The sequence below is a fragment of the Ictidomys tridecemlineatus genome, chromosome 3 (genome assembly GCF_052094955.1).
Source record: "Ictidomys tridecemlineatus isolate mIctTri1 chromosome 3, mIctTri1.hap1, whole genome shotgun sequence".
Lineage (NCBI taxonomy): Eukaryota > Metazoa > Chordata > Mammalia > Rodentia > Sciuridae > Ictidomys > Ictidomys tridecemlineatus.
In genome coordinates, this window is record NC_135479.1 from 43,404,958 (window position 1) to 43,431,342 (window position 26,385).

The following is a 26,385-nucleotide window of genomic DNA, read 5'->3' on the forward strand; positions in this document are numbered from 1 at the left end:
AATGATGTTTACTGAAATAGGCTTTTTTTTCTTAGTTGTAGTTGGACACAATATCTTTATTTATTTATATATGGTGCTGAGGCTCGAACCCAGGGCTTCACACATATTAGGCAAGTGCTCTACCGCTGAGCCACAACCCCAGCCCTGAAATAGGCTTATAATCCTAGGGAAAAGCAATGTATGGGACTCAACATCAATGTGTGATGTCATCAATGTCATTCTGTTCTTTCAGAGATGGAAAAAGTTGGGGAAGTCCAACGAGCAGGAATTATCTTCTTTCGAATCATGCTGCAGGAACTGCAGGCATGCCTCAAACTACTTAGTTCCATGGACTTTGTGACACTGTTGCTCTACGATCATAATACTCAGATAGAGACAACATCTTCTAAAGACAGCAAGGCCAAGGAGTTGAAAGCCCACGTAAACCTAGTGCATGACATCCTGAAGGGAGTTATTTTATTCTTTCATACAGATTTGGAATCTGAACCTGCAAGTGAATCTGAATCTGAATCTGAATCAGAAGATTGGGATAAGGATAAACTTGTACGTTTTCTTAAAATCACTATTTTTATTGAATAATAACCTGCACAGATTTGGGTGTACAAATCATAATAACACAACTTATAAGTATACAAATGCAAGATTATTCACATAATGAACACATCCATGTAATAGATGCATCAAGAAACAGAATATGCCGAGTGCCATGGCCCACACCTGTAATCCCATCAGCTTGGAAGACTAAGGCAGGAGGATTGTGAGTTCAAAGCCAGCCTCAGAAATTTAGTGAGACTCTAAGCAACTCAGTGAGACCGTGTCTCAAAATAAAAACTAAAAAGTGCTGGGGATGTGGCTCAGTGGTAAATCACCCCTGGGTTCAATCCCTGATTGAAAAAAAAAATGAATGAGAGAAAGAAACAGAACATTACTGACATCCCCTAAACTCTCCTTTGAATCCTTTCCCATAATCTCTACCCACCAACCCATACACCCTAGGAAAGGTAACCATGATCTTGACTTCTAACACCATAGATTAGTTGTACCCATTTTAAATTCTTTGTAAATAGAATTATGTAAACTGGTGAACTGGGCATCGTATTTCTACTTGCTGTTGATCCCATTCTTTTTCTTTTGTTCTTTGTTCACAGTTTGTTAACAAATATTTAGTGGAGAGTATTTGTTCCTTTGATCCAACTGCTAGCCATGTGGAAGTCAACGTACAGCTCATTAATAAATATATCAAAGGTAAATTTCCACTTAATCAGTTTAAAATCTATGCCAAGAATAATAAACCATATTGTAATTAACAGTTTTTATTAGAGTAAAGCAAGTAGTTCATAAATTAAATTTTTAGGAGAAAAGTTATGACTATAAGTTTTCTAATAGGAGGGATACTGTTTATAATCTACTATATTCCCTCCCAAAGACTGTCTATTCCACATATATGAGAATTCAAAAGTGCATCTATCTCTCTTATTGACTACATGTGTATTGTTCATTCAAAAAAAAAAAAAGCAAAGCCAGGCATCCCAACTATGTAGGAGGCTGAGGCAGGAGGGTCACTTGAATCCAGAAGTAAAGACCAGCCTGGGCAACATGATAAGACTCTGTCTTAAAAAAGAAAAGAAATGAAATGAAAGAAAGAAAAGATGGGCTGGAGTTGTAGCTCAGTGGTAGAGCACTTGCCTAGCACATGTGAGGAAAGATATTGTGTCCATATACAGCTAAAAATTAAAAAAAAGAAAATTAATAGGAGCTGCAGTGAGGACAGGAACATTTAATTAAAAGGCTAGTTAGTATCTTTAGTAAAGAATTGAATAAAATATTAGATCACTAGTTGTATTGAGGAAGAGAATCAGCAGGACTGCAGAATAGCAAGACTTTCAGGTTGGAGAAGATGACAACCTCTTTGGCCACATCTAAGTAAATGTGTAAATACATGCTGTTCCTCCAGTGATATGTATTACCTCACCAGACAACTCAGGCCATGGATGTGAGTGAACCAGTCACAAATGCATGTAAAGTTTTCTTCCTCTTTGTTACTTATAAAAAGTTAATCATTAATTGGGAAAATGGCTCTGTAGAAATCACTGCCTAACCCTGTCCTTCTCCACCTCCTCCCCTTCTCCTTCTCTCTGTGTAGACTCCAGACCACATCAGAGGTTTCTGTAATGTATTTATTAGGCTCAGAGGCTCAAAACCAGAGAGATTCCTAGGAGAAGAGGAGGGAAAAGGCAATCCAGGAAGGATGGCCACACTCCTCAGGCTGTGGGCATCCACAGCACATGGGTGGTAGAGTAGTGAACCAGGTGGATGGATGTGAGGGATATCATCTAGCATGGGAAGGTGAGATGCTTCTAGCAGTTCAGGAGTGCAAGAGAATAGGAGAGAACTTGAGATTCACATAAAAATTAACATGAAGTAATGTGACCATGAGTGATGTGAGTCAAGTTTAGAATTACTATTTGAAATGGTGCTACCACTGTAATTCAATTCATTCATGGGAGCTTCTGATTTCATAGGTGTTACATGTATAACTTCTAAAATGCTAGTCACAGGAATCCATAACAACAACATCAACAAAAATGAAGATTTAGGGTCTGGGGTTGTGGTTCAGGTTTGGAGCACTCACCTAGCCTATGAGAGGCCCTCAGCACCACATAAAAACAAAGACATTGTGTCCATCTACAACTAAAAAAATATTTTTAAAAAATTAAATGTAATAACTAGCCTCCAAGAGGACCCTGCTCTTCTCATTACCTACTATTCATGCCTATGAGGAGTCTCTTCCCACTTGAATATTGTCAAAATGACACTGGGGGAGGGCTGGGATTGTGTCTCAGTGGTACAGTGCTTGCCTAGCATGTGTGAGGCACTGGGTTCGATCCTCAACACCACATAAAAATAAATAAATATAATAAAGGTGCTGTGTCTAACTATGGCTAAAAAATAAATATTAAAAAAATGAATGCTTATTCATTGTATACTTCTATATATTCATTCTGTACTTGTTTACTATTCACAGAGGCAAGTCTAGAAGAAATGTTTTCTATGTCCGTGATTCTGGCCTGTCTAAATCCCAGACTCAGCCCCACCTAGTTGAGCTCTTCTTTTTGGAATGCATTTAGCACCAGGTGTAACCAGCTTGTCTAGTTTATATTCTCCCTGGTCCCTACTCCAATTTGGTTCCCACTAACCTGCCAGCCCCTTGATCTAGAGCCAGCTTCTGCTGCTAAGGTTCCTTGTGTCCTTTGAGAGTAATGTTCCCCTCCTTGGGCAAGGACTCAGGCACCCACCAATGTCCAATCCATTTCCTCTGTCAGAGAGGAGCAGACCTCTCCAGTCTCCACTTTAGAGGTGTTAACAGGAGTAGTCTCTCAGCCCTTAATATGCCCACCTCCAGCTAGCTATAGGAGAGCTCAAGGGCACCTTTTATGCAATGTACCAACGCCTCAAGAGAATCTCCTTGAGCCCTGCCGCTGATTCGCCTACAAGAACTACCTTGCGTTTTCTTATACTATTCCTTTGACTCAGAACACATGCAAATTTCTGTTTCTCTGTTTGCTCCCACTTTGAACTATCCTAGCTGATTCTGAGAAGCCTTGGTACCAACTTTCTCCACCACTTTCTGTGTTCCAACAGTGCCCTCAGGTGGTAGGAATTACTGCAGTTAACAGAACAGCACTCACCCAGAAGCCAACAGCTGATAGGCTCCACCACCATCCAGCCTGTAGTGTTATCACGCAGTCCAGCAGCAGTGAGAAAGTTCATAGCCCCCCCCCTCCATTCCAGTTCCTCTGCTTCAGATGCAATTATATCAGGAAAATCTAAGCTTCCTGTTTGGGGGAAGGGAGAGGAGCTCTGGAGTGTCTTTCTGTTTGTGCCAGGAGAGCAGTCTTTTAGAAGGGCAATCTGTTATTGCACAACTTTTACATGGCCTTCTAGCAGCTTTTAGACCCCGCCCAGCATGAAATGCCACCAACAGTATATGTAGGTTTCTGCCTGGAAAGGAAGGAACTGCTTCCTTTCTATAGACTACATAGCAGAGCTCCTAACCCACCCACCAAGCTTTCTAAACTAATGATTTTTATCCAAAGCATAGAATTAAAGCTGGTGGTACACTCTTACTGTCTAAGGGTTTCTGTAGCCAGCTCTAATCCACTTCACCCTAGTTGGAGAAGCGGATATTTGGTATTCTGGTGAAACTCTAGGCAGTTGTGCCCTGACTTTAGATTGAGGCAGTCATCTATGAAGGAGCAGTGGGCAATTTGTTCAGCAATCCTGGCTTCCCAAGGTTAAATCATTGGATATGAATGCTGCTGACTTCCCCGAGGGGTACCCTGTGACTCCAGTGGCCACTTCCGGGCATCTGTGCATTTAGGAGCACATTAATAACCTGCTATCCTCTGTCACTCTGCCTCAGGGACTTCTAGTAGTTGATCTCTTTTACCTGGAGTCCCAGGTAAAAGACCTGACCACCTTCTCAAAGGTCATTCCATTTTGGACCTCTGCTGCCAGCCTCACCTGGTCTTTCTGTAGGGTGCCCCAGACCTGTCCTCTATCCCCACTCCAGGAGGTTTGGAGTACTATAGCCTGACAGGAAATATTCTCAGACCTACAGGCTATCCCTAGAACTAGCCCTCATTGCAATTATGCCTAGAATCACTCTCATGTCAACACTGGTCTTGCCAGAAGCTTCCCAGGCCCTCTGCCCCTTGTACAGGAGTCCCAAGGGTCCTCCTCTGCTAAGGCCTCAGCGCAGTCATCATCTATGAAGAAACCCACTGGCTTCTTCAACAAAACACTACTGTGATCCTCCCAAAGGGACAATGGAGGGGGATTCCTTGCCATTAGGGAAAGGAGTGCTGGACCCCCAGTCCTAGTTAACTCTTGTCCAAGATTCCCCTTCCCCAGGAGATCTTTCCGTAATTGCTAACTGCAATTAGGTGGTTCTAGTTCCCTCCCCCTCCATTTCAAAGTCGGACACAACTCTTTCCTTCGTTTTCACTGTACTGCTGAGGATTAGACAGGAACTTTTTACAACAGCTTACCAATAATTGAGGAATAACAAATAGAAATACAGCACTGAACCCCAATCTGGAACTCCGAGGACGTGCCTGATACTTTAAACTGGGTGAGAGTGAAATGGACAAGATATCAATATTGTTCTTAACACTATTAACTTGAACATATACTAATGCTGGCTTACATTCAATCATAGTTCTCTGTCATCTCTTTGAACCTAACCATCATGGGTGGTAGCATCTTTTGGGAATTGTTGACTCTTCCTTGTTAGAATAGAGCTGCCATCACAGCTAGACCTGGATTTAACAGAGAGCCCAGGGTATGCCCTCTATAGGCTGCTCATGGGTTGCAGGCTGTGGAAGAGGAAATATCAGTTCAGTTTTAGAAAAGATTCCCTTTGCTGGGCATAGTGGTGCACTCCTGTAATCCCAGTGACTTGAGAGGCTGAGGCAGGAGGATTATAAATTTGAGACCAGCCTCTCAGCAACTTAGCAAGATCCTGACTCAAAAAAAAAAAAAAAAAAAAAAAAGGTCTGGAGATGTAGCTTGGTTCTTTACTAGGAATAAAAGATTCCCTTTGTCCTGGACAAAATCTCTTCTAGAGTTCTTTTAGCTAAGATATTAAACATGTACTTATACACTATTCAGGAAGAGTTTTGAGGGTTTGGAAAAGAGCTGGGGCCCAGCTATCTGACACATTTCCCATGGATGCAGAGCCCTTCCATTTTCAGTTCAAAATTATTCAGAGGAAAAAAGAAAGACAATTAAAGCAGCAAATACCTTTCTATTCCTTATCACTCCTTTTGATTTTAAATTCCAAAGCTTTCCAACAGTAGTTTTTAAGTTAAGAGGAACAACGGAAAATGGTTTTAATTGTCTAGGTAATATCACTGCTGCTTGGACATCTGATTAAAAGCTTTTAAAATTAGTTTAATGAGAACATTTTTCTACTTAACGTAACCCTCTTTTTTTTTCACTTTAGTGGATGTTAAAACAATCTTTTATAGCAAAACTATTTTTAAATTGTATATTTTTATTAAAATACTTCAAAAGTTCAAATAAACATTTTAAAAGTAAAACATTTTAAAAGCAACTAGTCCATCACTTCTCACTCTCCTCAGATCCCCTCCCAAGAGGCAATCCTTTTTGGTATTATTGCTTATTCTGGTATTTGCAAGTCTATTTCTAATATTATGCACACAGTGTTATCTTTTGAGTCACCAATTTTAAACCCTACTAATTCATTTCCTGTTGTCCCAGATGAGGGTTTCCTTCTGGTATACCATCATTCTCTTACCCCATCTTCCCAATGTACCATTTAATTTGGGATTAAATTAAAATGCAATGTTTGTATGATTTTCCTTGTGCAAGTGTTATCTACAGCTGAGCATTGTACTATATCTTGTTTTGTCTTTTTGTACTGAGGATTAAACCCAGAGGTGCTCCCTATCCCTAACCTTTTATTTTATTATATTTTTTGAGACAGAGTCTCACTAAGTTGCTCAGGGCCTCACAAAATTGCTGAGACTGATCTTGAACTTGCAGTCTTCCTGCCTCAGCCTCCTGAGCCCCTGGGATTACAGGTGTGCATCACTGAGCCCAATTGTACTATATTTTGATCATTTTTTACTGTTGATTTTTCCTGAAGTAAATAATTTTATTTTTATTATTTTTTAATATTTATTTTTTGGTAATTGTACACAATACCTTTACTTATTTATTTGTTTGTTTATTTATTTATTTATATGTGGTGCTGAGAATCGAACTCAGGGCCTTGCTCTACCACTGAGCCATAACTCCAGCCCCAATAATTTTATTTTTAAATGTCTTAGATTTCTTTGTGTTTCTGTGTCTTATTTTGTTTTTACAGTACTAGGGACTGAACTCAAGGGTGCTCTACCACTTAGCTACATCTCCAGCCACTTTTAATTAATTTATTTATTTTTTGAGACAAGATCTTGCTAAATTGCCTAGGCTAGTCTCAAACTTGTGATCATCCTGCCTCAGCTTCCCAAGTCATTGGAATTACATGAGTGATTACTGAACCTGACCTGTACTTCTTGATAATTTCCACCACTTTTCTTATTTTATTTATATGATTTTCTATAAGGACAGTTAAGCAGGTAATTTTTAGTTTCAATTTAATTTTTTTCCCAAAGCCACCTCTTCCAGAGAGCTCACTTCTTTTTCTATCTGAAGTCTTTCCCTTACCATTAGATCAGCTGTTAGCGACCTTCCTGAGATTCATTGTGAAACTATCAGAGGAATTTACTTTGCTATTCTCTTAGATCATTTTTTATTTATTCCTTTGTTTTGAAGTAGTTCATCTCCAACAGTTGTTTCCTGAGAAAGAGTACATGCATGGTAAATTTTTGAGACATTTTATGTCTGAAATGTTTTTATTCAACCCTTATACATGATTTGCATTTTTCTGGGGAATATCGTTTTGAAGTCGTTACTCCATTTTCATTTTTAAAAATTGAGATATAAGTCACATAACATAAATTTCACCATTTTGAAGTATGCAATTTTGTGGTTTTGAATATAGACCCAAAGTTGCACAATCATCACCACTATCTAATTCTATGACATTTTCATCACTCCAAAAAGAAACTCAATACCCAGTAGTGCTCATTCCCTTCTCCTCTCCCTCTGTTCCCTGGCAACCACTAATCTGTCTTCTGTGTCTTCTGGATTTGCTTCTTCTGAACATTTTGTATAAATGGAATCATACATTTGGCCTTTTGAGTCTGGCTTCTTTCACTTAGTACGTTTTCAAAGTCTATTTCTGTTCTAGCTCATATCAGTACTTCATTTCTTACTTATGGCTTGATTATCTCTTTTTTGAACTTTTTTTAGTTGTCAATGGACCTTTATTTTATTTATTTTATTATACAGTGCTGAGAATTGAACCCAGTGCCTCACACGTGCTAGGCAAGTGCTCTACCACTGACCCACAACCCCAGCCCTTAATTATCTCTTATATGGATATACTATATACTGTTTATCTATTATTCAGTTGATAGATCTGTAGGTTGTTTTCATTTTGGGGCTACTATGAATATGCTGCTATGAACATTTGTTTACAAATTTTATGTAAGGATATGTATTCAGTTCTCTTGGGCATATACGTGAGGAGTGGAATTGTTGGGTCACATAGTAACTCTTTTAATGTTTTGTAGAAATAGCTCCATTATCTTCTAACTTTCAAGATTATTGTTTAGAAATCTGTAGCCTTTCTGATTTCTGATTCTGTGCACGTGGTCTTTTTTTCCCCCCCAAACTTAATCCCTAAGGTTGTGAAATTTCATAATGATATGACTTGGTTTTTGTCTATTTCCATCTGTTGATCTTGCTGCTGGGTCTTTTCAATCATGAAATTCAGATTCTGAAGTCCTGGATGAGTATCTTCACACTCAATAAACAATGTGCCATTGCCTGAAGCTATGTCTGCTTGAAGGAGCGGCATCCTTTCCTTCACACATCTTTTTCTGCTCACCAAGCTGTGCCCAGAGTGCATTCACTGAAGATAGGTGCCTTTCTCTTACGTACACAAAGGCAACCTATGGGATGATGGTGGCCCTGTCCTGCCTTCTTTGCAATTCTTATTATTTGGCCATTAAATTTCCTAGATTCAGTCTTAAAAATTCTACTTTCTTGTCTAGGGTGTAGTTCAATGGTAGAGCACTAATTTATCATGCATAAGACCCTAAGTTCTATCCCTAGCACTGCAAAATAAATAAATAAATAAATAAATAAATAAATAAGTGCGTGCAGCACACACACACACACCTTTCCATCTTTTTGTCTTTTTGATTCAATTCCTAAGATATTCTTGTTTTCTAATTCTATTGATTTTTTAAATTTTTTTTATTTTTTTTAAATTTTTTTCCTTTAATTTTTACTGTTGGTTGTTCAAAACATTATATAGTTCTTGACATATCATATTTCACACTTTGATTCAAATGGGTTATGAACTCCCATTTTTACCCCATATACAGATTGCAGCATCACATCAGTTACATATCCACTGTTTTACATATTGCTATACTAGTGTCTGTTGTATTCTGCTGTCTTTCCTATCCTCTACTATCCCCCATCCCCTCCCCTCCCATCTTCTCTCTCTACCCCATCTACTGTAATTCATTTCTCCCCCTTATTTTTTTTCCCTTTCCCCTCACTTCCTCTTGTATGTAATTTTGTATAACCATGAGGGTCTCCTTTCATTTCCATGCAATTTCCCTTCTCTTTCCTTTTCCCTCCCACCTCTCACCCCTGTTTAATGTTAATCTTCTTCTCATGCTCTTCCTCCCAACTCTGTTCTTACTCTCCTTATATCAAAGAAAACATTTGGCATTTGTTTTTTAGGGATTGGCTAGCTTCACTTAGCATAATCTTGTTCTAATGCCATCCATTTCCCTGCAAATTCTATGATTTTGTCATTTTTTAATGCAGAGTAGTACTCCATTGTGTATAAATGCCACATTTTTTTTATCCATTCGTCTATTGAAGGGCATCTAGGTTGGTTCCACAGTCTTGCTATTGTGAATTGTGCTGCTATGAATATCAATGTAGCAGTGTCCCTGTAGCATGCTCTTTTTAGGTCTTTAGGGAATAGACCGAGAAGGGGAATAGCTGGGTCAAATGGTGGTTCCATTCCCAGCTTTCCAAGAAATCTCCATACTGCTTTCCAAATTGGCTGCACCAATTTGCAGTCCCATCAGCAATGTACAAGTGTACCCTTTTCCCCACATCCTCGCCAGCACTTGTTGTTGTTTGACTTCATAATGGCTGCCAATCTTACTGGAGTGAAATGGTATCTTAGGGTGGTTTTGATTTGCATTTCTCTGACTGCTAGAGATGGTGAGCATTTTTTCATGTACTTATTGATTGATTGTATGTCCTCCTCTGAGGAGTGTCTGTTCAGGTCCTTGGCCCATTTGTTGATTGGATTATTCGTTTTCTTATTGTTTAATTTTTTGAGTTCTTTGTATACTCTGGATATTAGGGCTCTATCTGAAGTGTGAGGAGTAAAGATTTGTTCCCAGGATGTAGGCTCCCTATTTACCTCTCTTATTGTTTCTTTTGCTGAGAAAAAACTTTTTAGTTTGAGTAAGTCCCATTTGTTGATTCTAGTTTTTAACTCTTGTGCTATGGGTGTCCTATTTAGGAATTTGGAGCCCGACCCCACAGTATGTAGATCGTAGCCAACTTTTTCTTGTATCAGATGCCGTGTCTCTGATTTGATATCAAGCTCCTTGATCCATTTTGAGTTAACTTTTGTGCATGGCGAGAGAAAGGGATTCAGTTTCATTTTGTTGCATATGGATTTCCAGTTTTCCCAACACCATTTGTTGAAGATGCTATCCTTCCTCCATTGCATGCTTTTAGCCCCTTTATCAAATATAAGATAGTTGTAGTTTTGTGGATTGGTTTCTGTGTCCTCTATTCTGTACCATTGGTCCACCTGCCTGTTTTGGTACCAGTACCATGCTGGTTTTTTTTACTATTGCTCTGTAGCATAGTTTGAGGTCTGGTATCGCTATTCCACCTGATTCACACTTCCTGCTTAGGGTTGTTTTTGCTATTCTGAGTCTTTTATTTTTCCATATGAATTTCATAATTGCTTTATCTATTTCTACAAGAAATGCCTTTGGGATTTTGATTGGCATTGCATTAAACCTATAGAGAACTTTTGGTAATATCGCCATTTTGATGATGTTAGTTCTGCCTATCCATGAACAGGGTATATTTTTCCATCTTCTAAGATCTTCTTCTATTTCTCTCTTTAGGGTTCTTTAGTTTTCATTGTATAAGTCTTTCACCTCTTTTGTTAGGTTGATTCCCAAGTATTTTAATTTTTTTTTAGGATATTGTGAATGGAGTAGTTGTCCTCATTTCCATTTCAGAGGATTTGTCGCTGATATACAGGAATGCCTTTGATTTATGCGTGTTGATTTTATATCCTGCTACTTTGCTGAATTCATTTATTAGCTCTAATAGTTTCTTTGTAGACCCTTTTGGGTCTGCTAGGTATAGAATCATGTCATCTGCAAATAGTGATAATTTAAGTTCTTTTCCTATTTTTATGCCTTTAATTTCTTTTGTCTAATTGCTCTGGCCAGTGTTTCGAGAACTATGTTGAACAGAAGTGGTGAAAGAGGGCATCCCTGTCTTGTTCCAGATTTTAGAGGGAATGCCTTCAATTTTTCTCCATTCAGAATGATGCTAGCCTGAGGCTTAGCATAGATTGCTTTTACAATATTGAGGTATGTTCCTGTTATCCCTAGTTTTTCTAGAGTTTTGAACATAAAGGGATGCTGCACTTTGTCGAAAGCTTTTTCTGCAACTATCGAGATGATCATATGGTTCTTATTTTTAAGTCTATTGATGTGGTGAATAACATTTATTGATTTCCATATATTGAACCAGCCTTGCATCCCAGGGATGAATCCTACTTGATCATGGTGGCACAATTTTTTTGATATGTTTTTGTATCCAATTTGCCAGGATTTTATTGAGGATTTTTGCATCTAGGTTCATTAGAGATATTGGTCTGTAGTTTTCTTTCTTTGAAGTGTCTTTGTCTGGTTTAGGAATCAGGGTGATGTTGGCCTCGTAGAATGAATTCGGAAGTTCTCCCTCTTTTTCTATTTCCCTGGAATAGCTTGAAAAGTATTGGTGTTAGTTCCTCTTTAAAGGTTTTGTAAAACTCTGCTGTATACCCATCCAGTCCTGGGCTTTTCTTAGTTGGTAGTCTTTTGATGGTTGTTTCCTCAATTGATATTGGTCTGTTTAGGTTGTCTATATCCTCCTGACTCAATCTAGGCAGATCATATGACTTAAGAAATTTATCGATGCCTTCACTATCTTCTATTTTATTGGAGCATAAGGATTCAAAATAATTTCTGATTATCTTCTGTATTTCTGAAGTGTCTGTTGTGATATTGCCTTTTTCATCCCATATGCTAGTAATTTGAGTTCTCTCTCTTCTTCTCTTCGTTAGCATGGCTAAGGGTCTGTTGATTTTATTTATTTTTTCAAAGAACCAACTTTTAGTTTTGTCAATTTTTTCAATTGTTTCTTTTGTTTCGATTTCATTAATTTCAGCTCTGATTTTAATTATTTCTTGCCTTCTACTTCTTTTGCTGTTGTTTTGCTCTTCTTTTTCTAGGATTTTGAGATGAAGCATGAGATCATTTGTTTGTTGTTTTCTTCTTTTTTTAAGGAATGAACTCGAACCAATGAATTTTCCTCTTAGAACTGCTTTCAATGTGTCCCATAGATTCCGATATGTTGTGTCTGTGTTTTCATTTATCTCTAAGAATTTTTTAATTTCCTCCTTGATGTCTTCTATAACCCATTGATCATTCAGTAACCTATTGTTCATTCTCCAAGTGATGCATGATTTTTCCTTCCTTCTTTTATTGTTGATTTTCAGTTTCATTCCATTATGATCAGATAAGATGCATGGTATTATCTCTACTCCTTTATATTGTCTAAGAGTTGCCCTGTGACATAATATATGATCTGTTTTTGAGAAGGATCCATGCGCTGCTGAGAAAAAAGTGTAACTGCTTAATGTTGGGTGGTATATTCTATATATGTCAATTAAGTCTAGGTTATTAATCGTGTTATTGAGTTCTATAGTTTCCTTATTCAACTTTTGTTTGGAAGATCTGTCCAGTGATGAGAGAGGTGTGTTGAAGTCTCCCATGATTATTGTATGGTGGTCTATTAGACTCTTGAATGTGAGAAGAGTTTGCTTGATGAACATAGCTGCACCATTGTTTGGGGCATATATATTTATGATTGTTATGTCTTGTTGGTGTATGGTTCCCTTGAGCAGTTTGTAGTGTCCCTCTTTATCCCTTTTGATTAACTTTTGCTTGAAATCTATTTTATTTGATATGAGTATGGACACTCCTGCTTGTTTCCGAAGTCCATATGAGTGATATGATTTTTCCCAACCTTTCACCTTCAGTCTATGTATGTCTTTTCAAATGTGTCTCCTGTAGGCAGCATATTGTTGGATCTTGTTTTGTGATCCATTCTACTTGCCTGTGTCTCTTAATTGGTGAGTTTAAGCCATTAAAATTTAGGGTTATTATTGAGATATGGGTTGTTCTTCCAGCCATATTTGTTTATTTATGTTACTAAACATGGTTTGTTTTCCTCTTTGATTATTTTCCCCCCTTTACTGTACTACCTCCCACTGTTGGTTTTCATTGTTATTTTCCATTCCTCTTCCTGTAATGTTTTGCCAAGGATTTTTTGGAGAGATGGTTTTCTAGCTGCAAATTATTTTAACTTTTGTTTATCATGGAAGGTTTTAATTTCATCTTCCATCCTGAAGCTTAATTTCGCTGGATACACAATTCTTGGTTGGAACCCATTTTCTTTCAGTGTTTGAAATATGTTATTTCAGGATCTTCTAGCTTTCAGAGTCTGTGTTGAAAGATCAGCTATTATCCTGATTGGTTTACCCCTAAATGTAATCTGCTTCCTTTCTCTTGTAGCTTTTAAAATTCTTTCCTTATTCTGTATGTTGGGCATCTTCATTATAATGTGTCTAGGTGTGGATCTCTTATAATTTTGCACATTTGGCGTCCTGTAGGCTTCTAGGATTGGGGATTCTGTCTCATTCTTCAAGTCTGGGAAGTTTTCTCATATTATTTTGTTGATTAGATTGCTCATTCCTTTGGTTTGGACCTCTATACCTTCCTGTATCCCAATGACTCTTAAGTTTGGTCTCTTTATGTTATCCCATATTTCTTGGATGTTCTGCTCATGGTTTCTTAACAGTCTTGCTGAACTGTCTATGTTCTTTTCAAGATGAAATACTTTGTCTTCATTGTCTGATGTTCTATCTTCTAAGTGTTCTATTCTGCTGATAGTATTCTCAATTGAGTTTTTAAGTTGGTTTATTGCTTCCTGCATTTCTAGGATTTCTGTTTGTTTGTTTTTTATAACCTCTATCTCCCTGTATAGTTGATCTTTTGCTTCTTGGATTTGTTTATGTAATTCATTGTCGAAGTGATTTTTTTTTGCTGTCTAATGTCTTCCTTGAGACTCCAGATCATCTGAAGCATGTATATCCTGAATGCTTTATCTGACATTCCACCTGCTGCAGATATTATCTCTTCTAATGTTGAGTTTACCTGCATTGCTTGTGGTCCTTTCTTTCCTTGTCTTTTCATACTGTTCGCGTTTCTTTCTACTTGGTGAAACTGTTGTGTTATTGAATTTTCCCCCTATATATTTATTTTGCTCTTGTATAGTTGCAAAGTCTCCCTCGAAGGCGCAGGCAGTGGCTCTACCCTTCCTCCAATTGGGGCAATGTGCCTACCACACCGGCAGTCTGCTGGGCCTGTACTGCCAGTCGGTAGCAGGTCCGCCTACCTTGCAGGCGCGGGTGCCAGCTCTGCCTCTCCGCGGACCACTGGGCCTGTTCTGTCGGTGGTCGCAGTTCCGCCTACCTTGCAGGCACGGGGAGCGGCTCTGCCCCTCCGCAGGCTGCTGGGCCTGTTCTGCCAGTGGGTCGCAGGTCTGCCTACCTTGCAGGCGCATGGCGGCTCTGCTCCTCCCCCAACCGGGGCGATGTGTCTACCACACTGGCAGGCCTCTGGTCCTGTTCTCTCTATTGATTTTTGTTCGTTTGTTTGTTTCTGCATTTTTTGTTTACAGGAGCACAAATCCAGGGGCTGGGGTTGTGGGTCAGCGGTAGAGCGCTTGCCTTGCACGTGTGAGACCCTGGGTTCGATCCTCAGCACCACATAAAAATAAAAAAGTGAAATAAAGGTGTTGTGTCCAACTACAACTAAAAAAATTATATATATATATATATATATATATATATATATATATATATGAGAGAGAGAGAGAAAGAGCACACAAATCCACTTTTATTTACTTTTCATTAGTTTAAATCCTTGAATGGTACAGCTTCACACAGATTGTGTCTAATGACTTTAGCAGGAAGGTAACTTCAGAATTGGGCACTAACCATACTCCATACTCCAATGGTACAAGTTCCCTTTATCCAGATTACTCTGGTTTGGTTTGCTGCCAAGAATCACTGTTTGTTTTGTACACATAAGAATATTTCATGTCCAAGTAGAATTCAGTTTCATCTCAGGGATAAACACCTTCAATTTTAAGAAGAGTTGTATACTTCCTTTGATTCTAGAGACACTGCTGATAGCCAGAAAACATGGCCTCAAACCAGCCTTCCAGATATATTTGCCTTTTAGAAGTCCTGTTCCCAGTGGCCTCCACAGGCTCCAAGATGATGAAAAGAGACTGTTTCTGCAAGTTTTAATTTCAGTGTTTTTTTTTTTTTTCAGTGCTTCCAGTATCTGAAGTGTGCTAGGCAAGTGCTCTACCACTGAGATACACCCCTACCTTAGGTGGTTGCGCTCTATATAATTGGTTTCTACAGCATCTTGTTTATGCTTCATCTTATCTTTCTCAGGACTGAATGATAATTTATTCTTGAAGTTATCTTCTCCCTGTCATTCCTCCTCTTTCTTTCTGCTTTAGTGTTGAGGTCTGTGTGTCTCTTGCTAGAGGTTTTCCTTCAGGTGTTGTTTATATTTTAGAGTGAAGAGACTAAAGAAAAAGCTGAAAGCTCTGATGGTGGAGGGTGGGGGGTTGTTAATCAAGTTTCACTGGGATTATCCAGGGGACCTTGTGGGGAACCTCCAGCATCTTTATCTCTGGGTTCTTTATCTTGGGCAATCAGCCTCCTGAGAAGATTCTTACAGTACGCTGCCTGGAGAGGAAATCTGTCACAATGTGGAAGTCTACAGGACCTTAGTATTCAGTATACATACTCATACTCTCCCCATTTTTAGTCTTGTCCTCTCTCTCTTATCTGTGTCTGGTATCCCCCAGTTCATAGGCTTTCTATGTTATCCCCTCTGAGAAATAAATTTCTAGAGTTGGGAAGGGGTGATTTGGGGAGGATTTTTTAAGGATGTAACTCTTTCCTAGACAACTTCAACAAACCCTCCTGACCATTTAAGAATTATGGGTCAGGTTTGGATCTAAGCTTTTTTATAGTGCTGATTTAAAAATCCTGTTTTGCCAGGCATGGTGGCACATGCCTGTAATCCCAGTGCCTTGGGAAGCTCAGGTAGGAGGTTAGCCTCAGCAACTTATCAAGGCCCTAAGAAACTTGGGGATCTAGCTCAGTGATAGAGCACCCCTGGGTTCAATCCCCAGTGCTTAAATAATTAAATAAAAAATAAAATAAAATCCTGTTTTTCTCCTGAATGCTACCAGATATCATCCCTTCCTCTGCTTTTCACTTCCAAAATTTTGTTGCTGCCTCCTTTACTCAACAAAAAGTCTTTAATGCTAACTATGTGCCAGTCCTATTTTAGGCTCTTGAGGTATAGTAATAAACAAAACAGATCAACCTCCCTGCTCACAAGAAACTTACATTCTGAAAAAGGAGAGTAGAGAATACATAATCAACATAATAGATAAATAAGTTATATTCTAAGGTAGAAAATAAGTGCTGATGAAAAAAGGCAGGGCAAGGCAGTGGAGTGCATGGGTGGAAGGCAGGGAAGAGGCATGAGCAGGAAAGTTTTTAAAAATTTTTTTGTGCTACTGGTAACCAACCCTATATGACTTTGTGCATGCTAGGCAGTGCAAACTTGAGTAGTCATATAGACCTTATCGAGAAGGCAAGATTTAACCAGGCACGATGGTGACACCTATAATCATAGCAACTCTGGAGGCCGAGGCAGGAGGTTCACAAGTTTGAGGCCAGCCTCGGCAACTTAGCAAGACTCTATCTCAAAATGAAAAATAAAAAGGGCTGAGGATGTAGCTCAGTGGTAGAGCATCCCTGTGTTCTATTCCTGGGACTGGGTATAAGGGGAAGGTGAGATTTAAGCAGAGATTTGAAGAAAGTAAGGGAATCAGCCAGATAGAGATACTTGTGGAAAGAATAATCCAGACAGAGAACACAGCCAATGCAAAGGCCCTCAGGTAGGAATAAGGAGTGTGTTCAAATCTTAGGAAGGATGTCATTGTATCCGGAGCAGAATGAAAAGAAGGAGGTAAATAGGAGATGAGGTCAGAAGGTAATTGGGGGCTGAATCAATTAGGGCCTCAAAAACTACCACAATGTCTTGTCTTTTACTTTAATTGAGAAGTGGAATCATTGTAGGGTTTTAAGGAGAGGAATGTCATAACTTGACCTATGTTTCAAAAGGATCACTCTGCTGCTATGATGAAAAGGTACTTTGGGGGTCAGAGAGAACAATTAGAGGAGTTGTTGTAGGAATTCAGATGACAATGGTACCAATGGAGATGATGAAAAGATCATATTTTAAACAGTGTCTATGAGAAGTCAAGCCAAAATATATCTTGACAGTTTGGATGTGGAATGAGAAAGAAACAGAGGGCCAAGCTTGACTCCATGGTTTGGAAGAAAGGAGTTGCCATCAACTGTGATGGAGAACACTGTAGGTGAGGCAGGCTTTGGTGGGGGAGAATGATGTATACAAATATTTTTTTGCATGGGAATGGGGGGTTACTGCATTGAACTCAAGGTCACTTAACCACTGAGCCACATCCCCAGCCCTATTTTGTATTTTATTGAGACAGGGTCTCACTGAGTTGCTTAGCACCTCACTTTTGCTGAGGCTGGCTTTGAACTTTTGATCCTCCTGCTTCAGCCTCCCAAGCCACTAAGATTACAGGCATGTGCCACCATGCCTGGCAGTATGCAGATTTTGACATGCAGAGTTTAAGGTGTCTATTGGATATTCAAGTAGAAATGTGAATATAAATAAATCTGGGATTTTGGAGAAAGTTCTAGGCTGAAATTCAGATTCATTGGTAAATAGATGGTTTGCAAAAGGAGGAGAGAAGACTAAGTAGAGACAACTTTTTTAAATGTCTTTCCACAAAAAGGAACAAATAAATGGTGCAGTAACTGGAAAGAGAAATGGGGTCAAAGAAGTTTTGTTCTGAAAACGAGAGAGATAACAGCAGGTTTGATTCTGTTGGGAATAATCCTATGGAAAGCAAAAAGTTGACCATGTTGGAGATAGAGAACTCCTGAAGCAATGTCTTCAAGCAGATGAGGGAGGAAGGAATCTGGTTACCTTCAGACGGTTTCAATTCTTGCTTATTGTTCTGGTGACTTATTCATTTAGTACCAGTTTGGGACAGGTGCAGTGGCACATGCCTGTAATCCAAGTAGCTCAGGAGGCTGAGACAGGAGGATTACAAATTCAAAGCCAGCCTCAGCAACTTAGTGAGGCCCTAAGTAACTCAGCAAGACCCTGCCTCTAAGTAAAATATTTTTAAAAGGGCCGGGGATGAAGTTCAGTGGCTAAGCACCCTGGGTTCAATCCCTGGTCACCCCCCCCAAAAAAAAAAAAAACAAATGTGTAGTGGCTTGGACAATAAATTGTACAACTACCTTACATCTGGTGCACCAATTGAGGAGTTGGTTTATGATTACAGGATCAGGATATAGTAAGTGGTGCAGAAGGGAATAAGTGGGTAAATGTGCTGGTGAGACTGGGGAGGTTGTCTTCTATTGCTTCAGCTTTTACAATGAAGTTGGAAGCAGGATTATCTGACAGTGTGAGGATGGGAGAGGAGGTGGTTGTGGCTCTGAGAAGACAGGAGTAGGAGCAAAATATTGGTGTTCCTCTTTTCCTGAAATCCTAGTAACTCAGGGCTGAGGCAGGAGGATTGCAAGTTCAAGGCCAGCTTCAACAACTTAGTGAGACCCTAAGCAACTTACTGAAAAACTGTCTCAAAATGCAAATTTTTTAAAATGGCTGGGGATGTGGCTCAATGGCTAAGCACACCTAGGTTCAATTCCCAGTACTCCCTCCAAATTAAAATAAATAAATAAACAAACAAACATATATGTGAGGAGCTGGGGCTATAGCTTGCTGGCAGAGTACTTGCCTAGAGTGTGTGAGGCACTGGATTTGATCCCCAGCACCACATAAAAATAAAAATAAATAAAATAAAGGCAGTCTGTCCATCTACAATTTTTTTTAAAAAAATCATATTTTGGGGTATGTGGTCAACATTTGTTACTTGAAGAATTAAAGTACATCATCAAAAATTTGAAGGTTACTGCATTAAACTATAAATTTTTTGTGTGTGCATGTGGTACTGGGATTGAACCTGGGGGAATTCTACCACTGAGATAACCCAGCCCTTTCTATTTTTTGTTTGTTTGTTTTGTTTTGTTTTGAGAGAGGATCTTGCTAAGTTGCCCAGGTTGGTCTTGAACCTATTATCCTCCTGCCTCAACCTCCCAAGTTGCTGGAGTTACACGGGTATGCACCACTGTGCCTGGCTAAACTGTGAATTTTTGTAAAGATAAATTACCCTGATTTCAAGTGACACTTTTGATTTATAGCTACATCAGGAAAAAAGCCAGTACATGTGATATTACTGAAATTATGCCTACAATAGGAATGAAACTAATGTACTCTGCAAGAGCTCAGTATTCATCTTGGAAAAAACTTCCACCCAAACTTTGATAAACTCAAGAAATAAGGTGTTTTTACCTCCTCCATTTAACTTTGATTCTTTTCCTGATATGCCTGGGAGGCAGCACCATACAGTGGGTTTGGGACCACATTAAATTAACAGAAACAGATTAAGTGGTCAGCTTCTTGGCAAACATAAGTTCCTTGCCTACATAAAAACTATTGAAATTTGCATACACATATATTATTGTATGGACCTTCCCTTCATTGAGTGCAGCATTAATGTTGAGTGATTTATGGCATGTAAATCAATAGAAATAAAAGAACTAAAACTAAAAGAACTAATGATGAAGGAGAGGAGCATTCAAGAAAAGCTGCTGCTGATGAGTTAGTTGGTAGTTGAAAGGAGCAGTTACAAACTAGCTTTCAAACCTGAAGCTTACATACTTCATTCTTTTTGCTTTGCCCATTTTTGCTAATTGTCTATAATCCCCAAAGGATTTAAATTAATTAATCCAGTGTTAATGCAGTAATTCATAAATGGAGTTTTAATTTTAAAACATCCTTTTTATAACCTAGTGTTTCCAGCATAATAAATTCCCTATGCAATTAAAACTTTGATTAAACTAAAACCTGCAAAAATACTATAATAAAAGTTTTCTGAATGGATCCCTGAACAGATTCAAAGGTTTGACCTAGAAATCTTTATAGCTTGGATGTATTAAAATATTTACTATAGGGGCTGGGATTGTGGCTAGAGCGCCTGCCTAGCACTCATGAGGCACTGGGTTTGATCATCAGCACCACATAAAAATAAAATAAAGATATGTGTCTGCCTATAATTAAAAGATAATTATTTTTTAAAATACTTACTATAATCTTTGCCAAGGAAAAGCAAAAACTCCCTTAATCTTTTATGATTATAAAAGAAATAAAAGTAATACCTCTGCGTGAAAATTTCTAAGTTTGTACGAATAAGCTGTCTCTGCCAACATGCAAAGAGCTGTCACCTAATCACCACCAGAGGGCAATAGCGCTCAACCGTCAACGGGGAACCGAGCAGCGCGAAGGAGACATCCTTAGAGAATCATTAGAGCCAGCTGTTAGGGCATCAATCTCTGGAAAAGACAGGAAACAAGAACCACCTCCCAATGGGTTCAGAGCTTTGTCTCTGGTAACAATAAGACAGGAAATAAGCAACCGGGGCTTGTGAAAGGGAGCGACCTCTCTCCCCATCAGCATGTCCTTAAATCACCATGGAGATGGCAAAAAGCTTCATAATGGCTGTAGACAGGGATCTGTTCATTTGGATGTTGAACTAAGAACACTGAGGCCTGCATGGGTGGAACAAAGCTCTTAATATGGATTCGGGAAAGGTAGAATAAAGCTGTGGGGAGCAGCAGAGCTGTTTTATCTGGAAAATCAGGACTGGTTTTAGGAGTGCCAAACGGTGAACTTTAATCATAACATTCAAACATTAAGGTGATCAAAGTAGCATTACCTTATAAAGTTTCCAGGAAGCTAATTAGTACAAAGAAAGATCAGTTATTACAAATGCACCCTAAATATTTCAAGTATGTATTTTGATTGGTCTAATATTGCCCATTAAATGAAATGTATCAGATATTTTTAATGTGTTTTCATGACTAGCATCTGGTTTTGTTTTTATTCATAATTGTCATTAATGTTATTGAGCTCTAATCTGGAAAAATTTTTAGTATTTGAAAAACCAAATTAAATTATTCTTTAATGTTATTTCAACTCAACATTTATTGAACACTTACAGTTGAATGAGGAAAGACAGTGCCTGCATGTGTGTGTGAAAAAGGAATCTTTGAAAATTAATTGAACTCACGTTTTAAGTCAGCTTCAGATAAAAATGGAGACTTGTGAATGTTTTCCACATTTTATGTCCCTTTCTTTTCAAATATTGTAACTTTTGTTGTAATAGTACCTTCAAAACTATAGGAAAGCTAAACCTAATTTAGGGAAACTTGTTCCTTGTATTGGTAGAAGACAGGGAAATAAAGTGTTCTGTTTTTAAATCCTAATGGGTAATTGTCATTATTATAGATAAGTTATGAGATAGAAGACCTTATATTTAAAGCTCTTAATTAGAAGTACATTTAATGGTTTATTCAATTCAATAAGCAATTCTTTATTGGTTTAGACACTGAGTTAACTATGAATAATGAAAATAAAACAGACCTGGGAGCGGGAGATACCTCTGTGATAGATCTTTGTATATATTTTCTTATTAATCCTATAAAAATCCTGAGGTACTACCACAATTTTTCAGAAAAAGAAACTTAGGTTTAGAACAATTAAATGACCTGCTTAGGGTCACAGAATTAGTTGGAGTAGTATCAAAATTGGAATCCAGATTTGCTCAAGTCTAAAGTACATACTCTTTCCACTGGACCATTCTGTCTGAATATTAGTTACTGACTCCTAGAAAAAATATTTTTTATGAATGGCAGTTTAATAATTTTCAATTTAACAACTTTAAAAATCTGTGAAGAGTAACTGTATATTTAAAAATAATTTTTAATTAGGGACTAATACCTGTGTGATTATTACAAAGCTATATTCTATACCCAACCTTAACTTTATGCCATGTTTTGAGTCAGACAGTTTTAAAGATAGAAAACATAGAGAACAGTTGATGCTCTCTATCTCTCCCTGATCTTGTTCTTTTCTCATTACACTATTATGAATTTGGTATTTATCAGTTTCATGCATGATTTCTTTTTTTCTACATCCTTGTGAACTATTTTACAGATTTTTAAACTTCTTAAATTATATACAAATATAATATTCTATGACTTTTTGGGCTCAATATGTTTTTGAGATTGAGCTGTCTATTAATGTTTAATTGTTAACTGTTGCTGTGCAGTATTCCTTTGTCTGTATATATCAAAATGTTATCTATCCATATTCTTGTAATTACATATTTAAGTAAGATTTTGCTATGGTTTTGACTCCAAATGTATCTAATGAACTTTAATCATAGTATTGGAATTTAATCATTTTAATTATAAAATTTCAAACCTAGTCACACTAACTTGGGTTTGTTTTTTTTTTTTCCTTGATGCAGGTCATTCCCGAATTGAAGTATGGAAATTTGGTAATACTGTCATTGAACTTCTGTATCACTGGATACACGTCTGTTTAGCTCTTATGCAACTAAGCAAAAAAGTTAATAATGCTATTATACCTCCATTACCCTCCAAGTCTGACAGCAGTAGGTATGCAAAAATGCCTGGGGAACCTTTGCCAAAGAAATAATGTTAATGGAAATGGTACTGGATTTAGAATATATTGGTCATTCATGTTCAGTGTAACTATAAAATATTTTCAACTGGGAAAGAAGTGCCACATAGACATATTCTGCTCCTAGACATTTACCTCAGCATTTTCTAAATCCAGAAGTACTACCTAAGGAGAAAATTTAACTAAAAAATATCCAGTTAATGTAGCCATAATCAAAAGTATTTTAGTACATCATAGAATATATCTGAAAGTTCCCTTTTCATTTGAACTTTGTGTATACCATGAAACTACTATAGATGATTGGGTGGTTACTTTTAATATGTTTTAAGGGAAAACTTAGGAAAAAAATGGCAGTTTTTACATCAAAAGGGAACCAAATAAAGATTTTAAGAAATGGACTTGAAATTGTTTTTCTAATTTTTCAAAGACTTAATTGAATGCTACCCCTTCCCCCTCCCCTTTTCTTTTTTAATGAGCAAAAATTCTTGTGGAAAAATGTTTGTCCATGACTCATGGCAAAAAAGAAAACAGCATTTCTTTTTAAATGACATAAACCTCTCAAGTTTGAAAACTACAAAAAGAATTTGTATTTGCTTAAAGTTTGTTATTAAAGCAAACTTTACTGCTATGCTGTGAGATTTCATCTTTGCAATAAGATATCTGATGAAAGATTCCATTTTTAATAAAATTTTGGGAAATTAAATTTTATTTTCTTTATTAGGTTGACAAAATGTAATATGTTCTAAACATCTTATAATTGGAGATTGGAGGTCTCTTTTTAACCTTTTCTGATAAGATGGCAGCGTTATTACCAGTTCTCATCTCTTGGATGATCTCATGCCCTGTTTTAACCTGTCAGCCTATTTCATATTTGGAGGAGGGCATTTTGAGAGATTTGCAACATTTCTAGGAACAGTGTTCTTGAAGATATTAAACTGATAGCACATATCCAAATGGTTTCAGAACAAGCTTATTAAGAGTTCACTGTGAATACAAATGGCATTTTAGGCAGTGAGGAAGGGAAGATTTTGCAGAATACTGTTTTTAACCATTATCATGGTAATTAACTAAATGACCTCTGGCTTAATGGTAACAAATATCATAAAAATTTTGGTGCATGAACCTGTTTGAAGTATTTTCACATATTAGCTCACTTGATCCTCTCAATCTGTAAAGTTGGTATCATGATATTATCTCCAACTTATAAATGAGAAAACAGGCTCAAAGAATGAGTGAGTTGCCCAGTTCTCAACAGCTAGTATTCTTAGAAGTGGGTTAAGAAGCTAAAAAGAGCCAGGACGTTGGTGTATGCCCCAAATCCCAGCAACTCGGGAAACTGAGGCTAGCCTCAGTAATTTTATTAATAATACATAAATGGTTAATGGATTGACAGGCATCAGCAACTATTGTGTGGAAAAAAGTATTTTCTATATTATCCAACTTACCAATGATTGTTCATAAGCTGATTAAAAATTTCATCTTGGACCCAAGTTTATACAATAAATAAATCTAACTTTTGCAATCACCCATTATATCTTTAAAAAACAAGCAAACAATCAATGTCACATTTCTTCAACCTTTAAAACACTTTCCCAAGTTGCTTGTTGGGATTAGAAGTACAGGGCTGACAAAGAAATATGGATAAAAATTTCTGTGAAACTGTCCATCATTAATGTTCTTCTGATGGACAGGACTTATACTGATGTATAATGGAAAAAAATACCCTTGTTTATTTCTTCAATTTCTTACCCCTTAAATGTCCACATTAATAAATCTTATCATTTGTGTAAAACATCTTAACACATGTTATGAAATGTTCATGGCAAAGGGCAGATCAAGAGCCAAGGGCCTGGCAAGCTGGGAAATGCTACATAATCCTCTCTTTCTATGATTATTGACCTAGACACAAGTACATACATCTGGAAACAAAAGACAGAATCTTGCAGTATTTCCACAGTGATAATAATTAGCTTCCCCTGCAAGTAAAAGTAGCCACGTGGCCTTAGTCACAAAGAAAAAGGCAGGTAGCTCCTGGAATGCCAGCAGCCGTCCCTGGCTCTGTCTCCCATTGTGGCAGAGGTGGTCATCTCCACTGCCATGCTGCTCTGGAGCACATAGAAGGCCATCTGGTGGCTTATATCTCTGCAGCACGGTTTGCTCCAGTATTTACAATGCATTTCAGTGAGTCACCTGTTCCACTGAACATTCCCATCAGATGACACCCAGGGCATCAGTAGATCATCACTTTTGAGATCCAGTGCTCACTAACTCTCCTGGTATTGGCCAGTTTGCCCTACCATTGAAATCACTGGTCTTATTGGGTTTCCTTGTCTTGAGTTTTCTTGTTTTTATAATTTGGGGGAACAAACCCCCACCCCCCATTGCTGCAGGTTAATTGGATTTTGTACTGGCTCTTCACCCAGAGAACATCAGTAAAATGACACTGTGTAGTATGAGCTCTCCAGATCACTTTCTTTTATACTCATGGCTTTCCATGGCCAAAGAAGAACAACAACTCTTTTTTTCAGTACTAGGAATTAAATCCAGGGAGTGCTCCACCACAGAACTGTATCCTCAGCCCTTTAGTCATTTTGAAACAGGGCCTCACTAAATTGCTGAGGTTCCTGAGTGGCTGTTCATTACAGTATCCCTAAGGCAATGGGAGAATACACTCAATACAGCAATTCAAAAATTCACATTATCCAGGATATTGGGCTCCCTACTGAGTAATTTTGTATAATCAGTTCTCCATTCTTTTCACATAAGAGGCAGACAGTCCTGTCAGGGGCTTTTTTTTTTTTTTTTTTTTTTTTTTTTTTTTTTTTTTACTCTTTATTGATTCTTTTTATTTTAAGCAAAGTAACACATGTTCACAGTTTAAAGAGGCATCCTATTATGCAAAGATCTGTTGAGACCAGAGCATTTCCTAGTCCCACCTCATCCCTATTTTCTTTTCTTCTAAGTTCAACTACTTTCAATTATTTTAGCGTAGGTGTTAGTAAATAGCCAAATCTGGCCAGCTGCCTGTTATGGCAAATGAAGTTCTATTGGAATAGCCTTGCCCATATTGTCTATACTTTCCTACTTTAAGGGCAGAGTTGAGCAGTTTACAAGACCATATGACAAACAAAGCCCTAGATATTTATTATCTGACTACATGCAGAAAGTTTGCCAATCCCTATTTGGGCTGTAGTTTTGACATTGACCTCCATATTGCTAAATAACATGCTGTGTGGCTATTGTTTTCCCACCAAATTAGGAAATATTTATTAGCCTCCCAGTATGCAATATAAAGATTTAGCTCCTTTCTTAGTGTTTTCCTATTAGCATACGTGCACACACACATAACTTCCCTTCATTTTTCCATTATTACATTGTCATTTAAGTTAAAATAGATCAATATTCAGTATTTACATTAACATGATTATATAAACTATTTAGGGTTTAGCCATGTAGTAAATTGCAATAATTTTTCACTCCTGTACATATTTTCACTTTTCCTGGAGTTAAGATCAAAAGAAAATTGGAGCAGCTAAAATAATATCACACAAGTAGATTTCAGAGCAAAGAATATTAATATGATAAAGAAGATTATTTCATAGTG

At 37.7% G+C, this 26,385-nt stretch overlaps 1 protein-coding gene across 1 annotated transcript in view; it reads left to right on the forward strand.

Annotated features, from left to right (window-relative positions):
* The window catches only part of Efcab5 (EF-hand calcium binding domain 5), a 130,766-nt gene extending 107,534 nt beyond the window's left edge, over positions 1-23,232 (forward strand). The window contains exons 19-21 of the mRNA XM_078041082.1: positions 233-543; positions 1,149-1,245; positions 22,606-23,232. Coding sequence (XP_077897208.1) covers positions 233-543; positions 1,149-1,245; positions 22,606-22,796 — 599 coding nt within the window. The 3' untranslated portion in view covers positions 22,797-23,232. The remainder of the gene's footprint in view (positions 1-232; positions 544-1,148; positions 1,246-22,605) is intronic.
* Positions 23,233-26,385: the final 3,153 nt, after the last annotated feature.